We start from the raw sequence: 15068 nt of genomic DNA, 5'->3' as shown, positions 1-15068 counted from the left end.
TTTAAACCTGAAGTGGACTTAAGGAGCAAGAGGTAGGGGCCTCTTTTGGAAAGCTGTGCAACTGCTTCCTGTGGCCACTATGGGATGGATGAATACTGGTTCTCCCCAGCTCACCCATCTTCCTGGGAGTCTTTCCTGCCCTGGGAGGGGAGCCTGCTCCTTGGAAGGAAAGTGGTTCCCTTCACCTATGCACCTCAGAGATCATCCTTGCATCCTGCATAGAAGGGGCCATGGGTGGCCTCCCACCCACCCAGACCTCATGGGGATGGTCTAGTCTGCAGGCAAAGGTACGGTCCTCCAGAACCAATGTTTTATACCTGGAAGCCTCCTGCCCCTTTCTTGGAAACAAGGAAGGAGATAAAACATGTTTGTCCTGACACTTCCCATCCCCACGTCCAGGTCCATCTCCTGGTCATGGTTGCATCAGGCCGATGTCCACAGGTCTTTTCAGCTCATCTTCAGAAAGGCACTAGACAATGGGATATCAGGTCCACAGGCCAGGCCAGTCCCTTCCTGAGAGTCACTACTTCAGAGCTTGCTCTTGACCACAACATCTACAATGCTCAAAGCACCTGTGCTCTTCCCTGAGCACCAAGTGCTGACCTTTCCCTGATCCAGAAGTGCAGGCTTACCTGGGGCTTCAGCTGGGAAAGAAGCTAGAACATCCCACACAGCTCCCAGAGGAGGCTAGGCAGGAGGCTTGCCCTGGGTCCTGTGGGATTTGCCTGAGGCCTGGGGCCTCAGCACATTTCCATAACTCTTTTAAATTTGCAATGGAGGGATGCAAGGGTGAAAGCAGCGTGAGCTCCGGGCTACATGTACCTGTGAAGCTGGGTGGGAGCCCACTTTGGTCTGTGGGAGGCCATGGCCTCTCCTCTGCACTAAAGGAACCTGCCCAGGGTAGGGCTAGTGAGGAGGGAGATCTACTTCTCACACTCCTCTCTAACTTCGAGGGCAGTGCCCACCCAGTGCCTGTGGTGGGACCCAGGCATGCTTCTACCACCAGCCAACTTCCCTTCAGCTCTAAACCATACAGGTGTGAGTGGAGGGGAAAGGCTCAGGGACACACACAGGTGCAGCAACTTAGAGCCTGAAGGTGTGAGCCCGGGAGAGAGAGCAGCCCAAGCTCCTGGTGTGGAGTATGGGTACTCAGTACCAGTGGGGAGATAACTTCTTCTAGGATCTGTTGGAGGGAAAGAGGACAGCAGTACAGCATGCAATCTGTTGTGAGATCTACAAGTGGTGTCAGAAAATAGAGCTAGCCACAGAGTAGCCAGGTGGACAGTGGGGTCCTAGCCCTCAGCAGTGCACCTTCCTGTTCATTGGCATCTTCAGGGACTCATGTCACCCCTGGGTTGATCATATTCTCCCTCAGTGCAGGCCTTGCTCCTGCTCCCAGTTCCAAAGGCTGCCTCGACTGGCTCTGGTCAGAGACAAGCCTTGAGGTCTTTCTATGAGAGGTAGGAGGACATAGCCACACAGATTTGTGGGACTATGTGCAGTTTAGGAAGCTACCCTCCCTGATCTTGGGGGTCAGGCATCCTTAGAACAACAACACAGGTATAAGCAGATGAAGGCAGGAGACAGGAAACTGAACAGCTCTGGGTTCTCTGGAACAGGTTTCACTCACATTCACAAAGACCAATTGGTCACAGTCTAGTGAGAGAACTGGTTGTAACCTATGTAACCAGGAGACATGGCCTTAAAAATGAGCACAGCAGAGAGTCTGTAGGTCTTCTCAGGACAAGAGCTAGCTCCTGTGGCACTTTGCCCCAACCAGGTGAATTGTTGTTTGCTATGCAGGTTTGGAAGCGGATTCTCCCTCCTGTAAATGCTCTTTCAGCCCATCCCCACCCCTTCCGTCTTATGTCTCACTACATAAAGACAGCGCAGGTTTCTAGCCCTCTGTCTCATCAGAGCCTTTACCCCTGGGCCAGTGCCCAGAGCCACTGGGGCCTACAAGTGTCTGCCTGTGCTCAGCCAGCCACTTGGTCACTTCCTTTTCCTGTCCTCACTCCAGAGCACTCACAGTGCTGTGTGGATGTGGGGATTCCATTCATCAGTGGTAAAAGTCGATGCTAGCAAGCTCCTTTGCAACCTTCTCTGGTGTCCAAGTTGTCCCTACCACTCAGCAGAGTAGGCTGGGAGGATCCTGTGAAGCTCCAGTTGCTGCTGTAGAGAAGACCTCCTCCAGGTTGTGTGCCCCATGCCCGGAGACCTGCTGTTGTCTCTGGGCTACCTCAGAGATGGCCCTTGTGCCTGTTGACCACCTTAACCATGCGTCACCTTGCCCGTCTTTAAAAAAAGGACACCAAGTGGAAAGGAAAGGAAGCGCCTGATGTGTTCAGAACATCATGTGAGTTCACACAGACAGGTTTTCAACAGCAGTAAGGTTCATACTTTAACACAAGTGTTTGACCTTTCTCTCTGGCATAGCTGTCCTCGCCCTAAGAGTGTAGCAGGAAGTTACTGACCCGACATGTGGGCCTCCTGCTCAACATCTGCCCTGCCTATCTCCAGATCACTTCTGGCCAGGATGGAGAAAACCAGTGTGATTGTGATGAGGCCATGTGACCATTTCCTGGCCTGGTGGATTTCTCACAGGAGGGAACTAAACAGGCAATAGTGAGCTCAGGAGTAAGAGCCCAGGCCCCTAATGGGCATCCCAGGTTCAGGCCCTCCTGTGACAAGGCTCGGCAGGATCTCTTCCTTCTGGGAACACTGAGTTCATGAGTGTGGGTGGACACTGAGGATAGTGCCCATTCCTGTGGGTATCCAAAGGCTCAGGCAGGTGCCTGGATGGGGCTGTCGTGGGCTTTTCTCTAAGGAATCCTTTTGTTCTTTCCTCTAGCTAATAGGCTGTATAATTGGACGCCAAGGGACCAAAATCAATGAAATTCGACAGATGTCTGGAGCTCAAATCAAAATCGCCAATGCCACAGAAGGGTCATCAGAGCGTCAGATCACCATCACGGGAACCCCGGCCAACATCAGCCTTGCCCAGTATCTCATCAATGCCAGGTGTGTGACTCCCAGGCCTTAGGGCCCTTTGAGGGGTTCAGTAGCCATAGCCTGCAGTTCACTTCTGGCTGAGACAAGGTAAAAGCAGACAGGAGCCCAGGTCATGCTTTCCTTCCTGGCTGGACATGGGATAGAATGTGATGGGGACAGTTTTCACATAAACACAGGCCAACCCACTCACCTGGTAAGTCACCAGTGAGGAACAGGAAGTTTAGAGCCAGAGGTCTTCAGGGTGCAAACCCTGATGTACCCTGACCCAGTCCATGCAAACTGGTCCAGGAGTACTGGACAGTGTCCCCACTTGCTAAGGAGCCTACCCCAACCCAAAGGTGAACTCCTCAAGAGGCCTGAGCTGCAAGTAGAAGAGGCCAATGGCACCAACTAGTGGGTGCATCCCTGCATGGGCTGTGTGACTCCTGTGGGTGCCCTTCCCATGGAACCCCAGCTCACACTCCAGGCCACCTAGGGAAGTGAGTAAGGGGTTGGACAGGGAACACACGGACAGCCCCCGACTTCACCGTTTCCCATCTCTCTTTCCCTCCGTGGGCCCGCCCCGCCCCAGAGGACAGGGACTAGGTAGTGTGTGATATTGGCAAACCTGGAGTGAGTCTGGGAACAGGGCTCAGGGACACTACCAACATCTGCCCTGGTCTGCCCCAACTGCATCAGCAGCAGCCCTACTTGCACTGAGCTCAGGGTGTCTAGAGGCGCTCACCCATGTCACAGCTATTCCAGTGACAGATTCAGAGAGTGAGACTCAGAAGGCTAGAGTACCTGCAAGGGGCAAGTTCAGTGTCTGCTTGGCCATTGGCCCAAGGCTATCACCAGAAGGTCTGAATATGACACAGTGTCAGGCAGGCCAGGTCCCAGGGGGCAGGAGGAAAGAAGGCCCCCCAGTTCTGGTCTGCTGGCCTCCTCCTGCTGGCATGTGCCACTGAATAGCGACTCAGTATAGTTTATTACCCAAAAACAGATGTATATCAGGTTGTGAGGGTGTTGTGTGCCCTGTTGTTTCATCTTCAATCCATCTTCTAAAAAGGCTGTAACATGTCTGTTTGTGCCTTTATCTGTTTCAGGCTGACGTCCGAGGTCACCGGGATGGGCGCACTCTAACCCTACCCAGGATCCTCCACTCCTCGCACCTGACTGCTCAAGCCCGCAGCCTCACACACTGTATAGACCACCTGCCCTTCCTTGCAGATATGAATAGAGCATTTTCTTTACTAACAAACAGAGATGCCCCGTGCTGTAGCCACACGAGCAGAGCCATCTGCATACTCTGCCGCACATGCTCCAAGTTAGTTCAGCTGTCTCAGTCTTCATGCACTGGCATGCAGCTTTTTAATTTACTGCTTTGGTGTGATCCTATCTGTGACACTTTAGAAACTCCTTCCTCTGTGTCAGAGTGACTGTGTTTTGAGTTGGTTTGACTCTGGTAGCACTTCCTATGACCTTCTGTCCCCTGTGCTCTGGGACCTTCCCCTCTCACCAGTCCTGATGACTCAGTTTCCCCCAGAGCCTGAGCTGTCTTGGCTCACATTTCCACCCCCTGGTCACATGTGGAATCGGATGCTTTTCCTGCAACCTGTGGGGAGTGCCCAAGAGTGGAGGGACCTAGGGGTGTCCAAGGAGCAGGGTGGGGTGGTGGAGGGGGCAAGGTGGCAGAGGGTACAGAGCTCTGGCCTCACTGAGGTGTCTTATGCAGGGCAGGCACCCATGGCCCCCAGACATCTAGAAAGCAGGAACTTGCCAGGAAGCCCCTCTACACTCATTGAAATTCAATAAATGTCATGCGCCTCCCCCACAGGCTCTGACTCCTCTCTGCCCCCACACACCATTCCCACCCATGAGCTTCATCCATGGCTGCCTGCTGGTCAAAGGATCTTGGGTTCCTTCTCACACACACAATTCTCTCCTATGTTGTTGCATGTTTATCAAACCACTAATGACAATGAAAATCCCACTCTTGTGCAGCCATCAAAGTGCCAGGTTCCAGATCATGCATGGTGGCCCACTGCTGCCCAGTAAGGGGCCTGTCCACTTACCACCTCTCAGGGTACTATCTGTGCAGCCATTTGCAAGAAGCAGCTCCATTTGCCTGCAGTCCTTCATCTGAGTGCTCCTTCTCAGTGCTGAAGCTCCCAGATTAGGCGTTAACAGCCAGAGGACCCAGCCCCAACAGAGCTGCAGCTAACCCAGGAAGCTGGGAAGGGGAGGTGTCTCACCTTGGCTGAGCAGCTCCTGTCCCCACTCTGTATGCTCATGACACCACCCCTGACCTTTGAGCTTGGGGATCTTGGATCCTGGCAGAGGCAGACAGACCCAGCCCAGTGAGGGTGCAGCCCTGCTCTCACTTTGGAGTTGTCTCTTAGGAGCCAGCAGTCCTAACAGATGACATCTGCCCTGGATCCTGTGGAGCATCCATGGGCATGATGACCTGTCCCAGGGCAGTGGCTGAGCAGAGCCCTCTTCCTTTGCTTCCAAGACTCCTGCCAGATGGGCCTCAAGCATTTGCCTGTGTGCAGACAAGGGGCCCTAACTCAGCCATGGACATGTACCTCACCCCTGCTTTGCCCAGAGCACAGCGCAGAGTGAGGAGAAACCCAGCACATCAGGGCTGAGGCTTACTTCCACTCCCACTCACTGGCCCCAGACATGGCCCTGCAGGCAGCAGGGACCCTGAGACATAGGCCTTCCCCTGTCACCTGTCTGCAGGCCAGCAGGTGGCCAGTCAACAGGGGGGAGTACAATAGAAAATGGTAGACTGTATAAATGGAATGACACTCCATGTGAGGGATTAGAAGTAGAGGATCAGATGGGGCATGAAGTGGCACGGAGGTGAGGAACAGCAACAGGTAGAGGACTATGTCAGGTAGGGTACATTAGGTGTGGGACAGGCCAGGTGGGAGAAAGCGCTCCCCAGCTCTGAGCGGATTTGGCTTGGCTTCTGGGCTGGGAGAGACAGAAGGCAGGGAGAGCCCAGTTCTCTACCTCTGCCTCTGTGAAAGCCACCACCACCTCAGACCCTGTGGCTGCACCAGAAGCATGCTAACAAACACCCGAGGCTTTTTAAGTTGGCATCTGGATTGTGCTTGGTGGGTGTGTCTGTTCCGCTCCAAGTAGACTCTGGTCTTTACTGGGAATAGAAGCCCCGGCCTGTGGCTTCAAAGGCCAAGGGAGCCAGAACTGGCATGAAAGCTTCAGAAGCAGGTGTGGTTTCACCTACTCCTCAGGAGCCATGGTAATGCCCACCAGGTCAGTGGCCATCCTTTCCCACTGTAGTGTGTGTCACAGAGGAGCATGGTCCTCACTGGACCTAGAACGGCCCTTGGACTGACAGACTGAAGGTCGGAGACAACCTTAGTTATGGGGGCTTGGCTCTGACCTGACATCCTTGAGGGTGTGTGAGCAGGAGACATGCCCCGGCTGGAGTGCTGAGGGCCTGTCCTGCAGCCAGCAGTGTGGGAGGTAGAAGGACAAATGGAGCACAAGAGGCCTGAGCTGAGGGCAGTACTCATAGCTGTGAGTGACCAGGCCAGTGAGGCTGACAGGTGGACTAGGGGATTGCTGGACACATTGCTTAGTGGTCTTAGATGCTTCTACTACATGAACAAGGGCGGGGGGAACATGAGGCAGGTCCCACACACTTGCAGCTCACACACCTCAGTCTGGCCCCCAAAACTAGTGATGCACGTGAGAGCCCAGCACCCTTCCAGGAGCCCTAAAGCTGTCCTCCACCCCCAACTGACCCATCCTTCGCATCAGTTCACCTTGACTCTCCAAGAATTGGCAGGATTGGTAAAAAGACTCATCTTGAGGAGGGTATGGAGGGGATTGTGCAGCAGGCATAGGCGCCCGGACACCAGACCTGGCCAATGCTTGGCCAGCAGGTGCCACTGCCCTCCCTGGAAGTTCCATGCTTGCTGAGACACAGGCCATTACTTTTATTGCTCTAGGAAGCCTGTTGCCATAAAAAGGGACAATTCAGTGTCTGACCCTAGAATGCATACTATAAAAATAGCATAAAGTTAGGCACAAAATACTGACAGGAGTAAGTTTCATGCTAAAAGTAGTTGGAGGCAGTTTTGTTGGGTTGATTAAAGGAGTCAAAAAGGACAAAAACCATCTCACTTAAGCTGTTTGCCCCAGCAGGCAAAGCACTGGCAGCTTCCTGCATCCCCAAGTCCCCAGAGGTGCTGACTTCCACAGTTTGGGGTTTTCTTTGAACTGACCTTGAATTCAAAACTTTAAAATGTGGTGTTTTGTGATTTTTTAGTCCTTATAGCTATAGTTATTTCTGTCTTCAGCCTCTTTATTTAAATCTTCCTCTTTCTGTTCTGTATTTTCAAAATCAATACATCTTACTGATCTTTTTAAAGTACCACCTTTGGGTTTTGCTTTTAGTAGTACTTATTCTCTATTTCACTGATTTTTGCTGGTATCTTTATTTCCCTTTTCCTTGATGTATATTTCAGTACACTGTTCTTTCCTCGGTTACTTGTCTAATTCTGTTCTCACTTGACTTACATCTCAAGAAACGTATCTAAGACTAGACATTTCCAGGTACCACTGTAGCCGTGTCCCATGAATTTTCACAGACTATATCATTTCCTACTTAGTCTCTTCATTTCCCTCAAGATGTCCACTTACCCAGAGGTTTTTAATAAGATGCCATTAACCCTGCGGCTCTCATTAACTTCTGAGTGTCTTTGGGGTGTCTGAGCCTCTCCTGTGACCAGTTCAATGTCAGTGTCTCCTAGAGTAGAAACACTCTCTCTGCTCACTCGCTGTGAGTCCTGTCTGCACCATCAAGTCTACATTTTTTATTTTCGTCTGATCTCTGTGAGACAGAGTAATGGCACCCCGAAGATGTCCCCACCCTTATCTCTGGGTGAATCCCAAGAATGTCATGTTACATACTCAGAGGTATTAAGGTTGCATTAGGGTTGATTAAGGTTTTCACTCAACTGACCTTAAAATAATGTGATAATCCTAGATTATCCAGGTGGGCCCATTTTAATCAGGTCTCTAAATGGGGCGGGAGAGGCCAGCTGACAGGTCACACCCAGCCCACTGGCTGAGACCCCAGGCTCCTCTGGAGATGGCTGGAGTGAGCGAGGAAAGGGTCTGGCCTGGCTGGCCTAGACATTCAGTTGTTAAGGGGTGAGCACGGGGTCCTGCTTACACCCCCTGCAGCTCCAGTGGAGGGAGCACAGGCTCTGGTTTGCTCAGCCAGACCAGGATGGGGACTTGGAAGCTGTGGCACTCTAACATAAAATGAGGAGGCTCCTAATCACGGCTGTGTTCATTGACAGCTGCTGTTGCTTGTCGCTGTCTTCCTATGGCTTGGCCAGTCGTGGGTGTGCAGAGAGGCATTGCTGTGGTTTGTTCCCTGTGGAGCACCCAGCTGTCTGTGTCATGTGGCATCTTCTGCCCTAAATTCTGTCCCTGCAGATGCTAGGGTTTTTACCCTAGGTGCTTCTGGATTTTTGCCTGGCATCTTATTTCTCCATTCTTTAATTCTCAACTTTTTTCTTCATTTTCCATAACTTATATGGGGTTTGGGTTGCCCACTGATGATCAGATCTTGGTTTCAATGTCAAGATTCTCTGTCTGCTAATTGGAAACTTTATTTATTGTAATTATGTTAGAATTCATGATATTTTATTTCCTATATTTTCCGTTATACTCCCCATACTTCTATTTCCATTGAAATTGTAGGCTTCTCTTATGCTGACTACACATTAAACATTATCATTTCTAAAGGCAATGCTTGTTCATTCCTATGGGTTTCTTCACGTATTAGTATCCGTATCTGTCTGTAGACTACCGTGTCCACCAAACTCTTGTGCCCTTCCCTTCTCCCTGCAATACATGTTAGTATTGTCCACAGTTTTAGTGCAGGATTACTGTGAGTATACTTTTCCTTTCATCTGCATTTTTATAACCTCCATGCCTCACACTCCCACCTCTTCCTGTCTCAGCCTTGCTCAGCACTGGGGGTGAGTGCAAACCAAACCCCTGCCCCAGGGCTCTGACAATCTGTTCATCACGCACTGGGCCTAGACACAGAGTTCTGGGCTCGAAGCACTGAAAACAAAGAACTCTGGTCCTCCCCTGGCAGCCATCTTGCTCCCTGTGTGTGTGTGGGGGGGGGGCCTGCCCTCTCCCTGGGGAAACGTTGGGACGTCCACATTGTCTTCAATATGTTTTCATGGGCCCTACAAACTCTCCCAGCTGTGCTGCCTCCTGTCTCCCAACTAGCCCTTCCACCAGAGGGCTTCCAGTTCTGGAAGATATATTTATATTATTTCACTAAACATTTCCTCCATTTTCATTTTTCTCTGTCTGGAATTCTGTTTCTGGGAAGTAGTTGTCACCCTCTGCTGGCCTTCCTCTCATTGGTTGTTTTCCTGCCCTCTCTTCCCCAAGATCTCTGCCCCATGACCTCTGACTCTAACCCACCCTTGGGCTGACACCTCCCTGCTCTATAGCCCAATTAGACCTCTGCCAAGGGCAAATCTACCTCCAGCTCCTAGAGCTGCCATGGCAGGGCAGCTGGTCAGAGGGCAGGGGACACCAATGACAAGCAACATCATAGGCACATCATTGTGAGCCTGGGAGCCTGAGTGGTTCTGAAAGCAGCAGCCACAGGGACACAGGCCTCTCTGAAGGGTCTGCCTCACAGACCACACACATGAGACATTAGTGTAGAATGACCACTTTGGGGCTCAGCAGAATTCCAGAGCCCGGCCCCACAGACACCATCCTTCACCAGAGGCAGTGCTCTGATGAGGTTCTAGTCCAGAGGGACTACCTTAATCCAGTTCCATGTTACTCCCACAGTACTCCTGAAGGGCCAGGTACAGGCTGGCTCTGTGGCTCCTGGGCCACATGCTGACGTGCCTGTGCAAGAAAGGCTGTCTCTGGGGAACACTCGTGCAGTTTGGCCCCAATACTGACCACTGTGTCTGGAGCCCCTGGGCCATTTCTGTTTGCTGTTGGCGTCTTTGTGGCTTGACATAGGTTGAACTGGATGACCTCTGAGGGGACTTTGCTTTAGGGTCAATGACAGGGCTGTGCTCCCAGAGTGCTCTGGGGCACAGTAAACCTCCCTTGCCCTCAGAAATACTCACTCTCATAAGCCTTTTGGACTCACACAGCTTCAATTTCTGGGAATCTGCAGAACTTTGGGGGAATCTAGTGGCTTCTGGTGTGTGGCTCCCAGAAGCCTGCTATGGCCAGACTGGGCTGTCGAGAGGTGGCTAGGCTTTACTGGCGGAAGGTGGGCTCAAGTAGGATGGCACTGGAAACAAAAGAGAAGCAAGCATTCTCATGAGCCTCCAGCGTGGAGCCATCTGCACACCAGTGGAGCCCATTCTCATTGGCTTTTTGTCTCACCCATCAGAGCAGACATTCATAGCAAGCTGACCTTCATTGCTAAGATCAGGCTTAGTTTTGGAGCAGTCACTTTCCATGTTTCCTAGACAGCCTGGATTGTGCTGACTGGGTGATCGGCCTCTGTATCCTGGCTCAGAAGGCTTTGTGAACACAACTAGTGCAGCGGGGGGCAACTTGAGGCATGGCAGGTGGAGAGAATGTAACTGTGAGTGCAGCAGAGGGGGCTTCCTCACAGTTGCATGGAAGACCCTCAGTGACAACTGAGCATATGTAGCTGAGCTAGGGAGTCCTGCTGGTGCCCGGTCCCAGGGCAGGGTCAGGCAGACACCAGTGCCAGCAGCCAGTCACAGATTGCAGAGCTTTTAGTAATGGAGATGTTAAGGACTCAGAGAGGACCAGCGGCCATCCAGGCTCTGCATGAGTCTGCGCCTAATGGTGAACTTACATCCTGTTAACACCAGTTTTCTTCCTCCAGTTCAGGTGTGCGGCATTGTTTATTATGTTACCCTAGGATCCATCCCAGGGATGTTACTCCAATTGCACATCTTAACAGCTTCAGTACTGACTGACTTGGCACAGTCTACCTCGGCATTTCCTTGGTATTCAATCCTCATTCTGCTTCATGTTGGGCAAGCAGTTTTATGAAACCAATCCATTTAGAGTTCTGAGAATTCATAACCAATCCAGTGGTGAGATCTTAAAGTTACTGGAAACCTGGGTTTGCGAGTCCTTTCCATGAATCTTTTCAACGGTGAAGCATTTTACGACTGTATCTGCTCTCCATGTCTCTCAAGAAAGTGCCAGACTAAACAGCAAACTGTGCGAGTGACAAGAGTGACCGCAGCCGAGGCTGAAGATCTGATGGAGGGCATTGTGACAATGGCATGGTTGACAAGCAGGTGAGGTCATTTCTGTGGCTACATTTTAAGACAGCTGGAATTATGACTGGAATTGTAATGCCAGGGACTATCAGATCTCCGTGAATTTCATACAACAGAAACATGCATTAGTGACACACTCACACAAGCATCACTGCAAGGTTCAGCTGCACTTGCTTCACAGTGTTTTCCATAGATTTAATTGATCCAGTGAGCCCAATTAGTTTAGTCTCTCTTCTTTTATAAGGAGAACAATTCTTCTGAGATGTTCCAAGAGCCCATCTGGAAAACCTCAAAGTTAATTCAAGGTCAAGAAAAAAGAATTAATTATTTGATTTTAAGAAGTTGTCAAAACATCAAAAGGTTTAAAATATTTGATTAAGATCGTAGGGCCCTGTGGACAAGTCCTTCACTTAGCCATTATGCTAAGTTAAAATCTAAAGGCAAATACAGAAAGTCACATAGTTGTAGAAAGACCTGGCTCTGTAACAGAGAGGACTCCATTTCTTCCCTTATTGAACACCTGCTGAGTAACAAAGACCACATAAAGCTCAGAATTGTGCTTCCCGGGACAATTATCCAAAGACAGAGAAAACCCTTCAATTTCCCATGAGGAGCAGAGCAGCTCTGAAACACTTTGGTGTGTCGACAGGTGATGCAGGTTTGGCGCCAGTGCACTCTCAATGCCAATGCTCAGTTTTCAAAAAGATGAATAATTCCTTCAATCCTAGCCAGCTGATCATACTTAACTGCTTTCCCAAGGTTCCTCGTCCACAGACCTCTCGTGGCCCTTCCTTCTCGGCCTGAATCACCAGCCGTTCTACTTTAGGACACAAGTTACTTCTTTTTCACCTAACAAAACACATGGTTACTTTCTTTGCAAAAGAAATTATTTCCTTTTTATTTCTAGTTTTAATTTTCATGTGTTAATCAGAATTTTAATCCTTAGCAATTGTGAATCAGCATTCTATAAATTTACTTCATAATTTCTAGAACTATGTGCTTTCTCAAAGTCCGATTTTCATGGATAGTAACAGACCCAAATATATTTAGCTTCTCCATGCCATACTAAAGACAAGTTACCAAAAGTATATCAACTTAAGCCACATTCAGTACTTAATGCTCCTTTATTTTAAACTATTTGAAAATGGTCCACATATTCAGCAAATATCCATCCAACTTAACTTAGCAAAAGAGATTTGGGGTGGTTGTTTTTTTTTTTTTTTTTTTTTTTGAGGCAGGGTCTCACTGTGTAGCCCAGGCTGTCCTAGAACTCTTGATCCTCCTGCCCCAGCCTCCAAGTGCTGGTGCCACCAGGCACAGTGACAGGAAGCTATTTTTAAATAGACACTTGGTAGCACAAAACAAAGCTAGCCACCAGCGAGTTCCTTCCCTGTGAGCTATCTGTACTGCTTGTGAGTGTTAGGCACGTATCATGCAAGCAAGAATGTAAGGGGTTAGGTTTCTCCTGGCGTTTTGCACTCCTGGTTTCCCAGAAGGGTGGACATTGCCCTTCCCTGGCCCAGCTGGGCTGAGCAAACAGCTCTTTGATTTCCAGCACCCAATGGAGATGTGAGCTGTGGGTCTGTGTTGTGCTTGAAGCTGACAGCTCTGAGAGACCCAGGCCCACATTGACCACCCAGCATACCCTCACATACTGAATTACCCACGTGAACTTGAATGCACTTGGCTTAGTTCTCATTTTTCTGAGAGAATACTTAAGTAAGCACTCATTTTTTTCAAAGCCAATTAAATGGAGCTCTTATGATTTAATTTGTCAGTGTCATAAGGACACAGGCAGAGGCAGCTCTCAAGGCTTTCATGTACAACCTCAGCCCTGTACAGGGGCAACAATGCAGAACTCACCGATGTATTAAAAATATCTGGCCCATGTGGTTTTCTGGTCAACGGAACAAGATTTTCCTGCCCAGATGGCTAAAAGTTTGCAGCTATAATTGTAGGAAAGACAAGATTGTCTCATTAATCTTCTGTAAGGAGACTTGTAAGACAAAGTCTGTGATTCATTTACTCTTCTCGATGACTCTGTGCCGAATGGAGAATGTGACCCACGGCCCTGTGGATCCTTTCTTCCCTAAGGCACATCACAAGAGAACAATTTTATCCAGATTATAATGTCTCTATTCTGGCCAGAGTTATTCTAAGTTTTTCTTAGTAAGGTCAGCCCATTCTTTCCAAAAATACCCAGGTTCTGAACCCCCAAATTTTGTATGTAAAATTGGTCAGAATTCAAGAAAGTGGAGTAGATTAGTAGGATTTCAAACCTACAAATACCTCACATTGCTAACTGTATCCCATCCAGTTAACTACCAGATCCAATCCAGTTCAGTTCAGTTATTGCTCAGTAAATCTGGAGGGCACAAAGTACAAATCCAAGAGGACATACAGAAACAGCCTGATGGCACAACTCAAGCTGAGACACAGCCACCTGACGTCAGAGGCTCGATCGGTTACAGGGCAGCATTTGCCTTACCTGGACTGGTTTTAACATGGCAGGTTAAAAATAGGGATCTTCAGATCCCAGGTAATAGTTCATGTTAAATTCCTGTCTCAGCCAATGCTATGCTTTGCAGTTGTAAGTTGTGAGACAGGAAGCCTTGGAGTGATTGTGCTCTCCATTATCTATCAGATAAATCCCTTTGCTTAAAACGTGATACTTTTCTTTTTACTTTCATTTTACAATTTAATTTTTCTCCCTTCATTTTTATTAGGATATATTCATTGTACGGAGGAATTCATTGTGACAGTGTACATGTAAGTCTAGACTGCCCCCACCATCTCCCCGCCTTGACCTCCTCCCTGCCCCACTTAAAACAATCTCAAGAGGTTTCACTGTTCTATTTTGTATGCGTATATGAAGCCCATCAGCCATAGTCCCTCACCTTACTCTCCTTCGTTCCCCTCCCCCTCCCACAGGGACCCCGTACACATACCGTACCTATTTTACAGTCCTGTCTTTCGTTATGGGAGGACATCATGGTAAGCAAGGTAAGCCAGGCTCAGAAATACAAAGGCCGCATGTTTTCTCTCATACATGCAAGAAGTTCCAAAATGTGGATGTTGATCACACCTCATGCCTATGATTAAAATGCTGAGCTAGCTTAAGTGCATGCACGCAGTAGCCGTCCATCACTCCAGCCCAAATCTCTCCCCACCCATGATTATTGGCGGTTTAAAAAGACCTTGAAACAGAGAGCTGCCCTTTTCCTTTTCCCTTTTTCTAGTGTGTGCTTCCATCCCACCAGGCTCACCTGGTCAGGAGGGGCCACCATTGCTTTTTGCAAAGCAAGTGTCCTGCCTGGACTCTTCCACGTGGAGCACAAAGAATTTGGGAGTCTTCTGATCAGAGGTTGATAGAGTCTACAACAGCGTGGAGAGGCCTTTGCCTTCCACACACATGGTCTGCTCACTTAGCAGCCTGTGACTGGCTGAAACATATGCCTGTCACAAGAAGACGCTGTTAAGTCAGTTCACTATGTAGGGACACAGCCTCAGGTCAAACTTAGTTCATTTAACAGGCTGTACAGGAAGGGATTTGGCATGAGAGACTGGCTCACGTGACTAAGGAGGCAGAGAAGTCTCACATCTGCGGTCAGGGAGCTGGAGACCCAGGAGAGCTGGGCATAATTCAGTCTAAGTCCTCTCGCATCCCACACAAGCTTGTCCTATAAACCTAACTGGGGGTGACGGGAGATGCCAGAAAAGGCAACAGGCAGAAGATCAAACATACATAAAGCTGGGACCAGGTAG

General features: G+C 49.4%; 1 protein-coding gene across 9 annotated transcripts in view; it reads left to right on the top strand.

Annotated features, from left to right (window-relative positions):
* Nucleotides 1-9092, top strand: part of Pcbp3 (poly(rC) binding protein 3) — a 243203-nt gene extending 234111 nt beyond the window's left edge. For all 9 annotated transcript variants that reach the window (XM_074072471.1, XM_074072468.1, XM_074072470.1 and 6 more), the window contains 2 exons: nucleotides 2852-3021; nucleotides 4098-9092. In XM_074072471.1, the coding sequence (XP_073928572.1) occupies nucleotides 2852-3021; nucleotides 4098-4134 (207 nt within the window). In that variant the 3' untranslated portion in view covers nucleotides 4135-9092. The remainder of the gene's footprint in view (nucleotides 1-2851; nucleotides 3022-4097) is intronic.
* Nucleotides 9093-15068: the final 5976 nt, after the last annotated feature.

The sequence above is a fragment of the Castor canadensis genome, chromosome 5 (assembly GCF_047511655.1).
Source record: "Castor canadensis chromosome 5, mCasCan1.hap1v2, whole genome shotgun sequence".
Classification (NCBI taxonomy): domain Eukaryota; kingdom Metazoa; phylum Chordata; class Mammalia; order Rodentia; family Castoridae; genus Castor; species Castor canadensis.
This window is presented reverse-complemented; position numbering and strand designations above follow the sequence as displayed.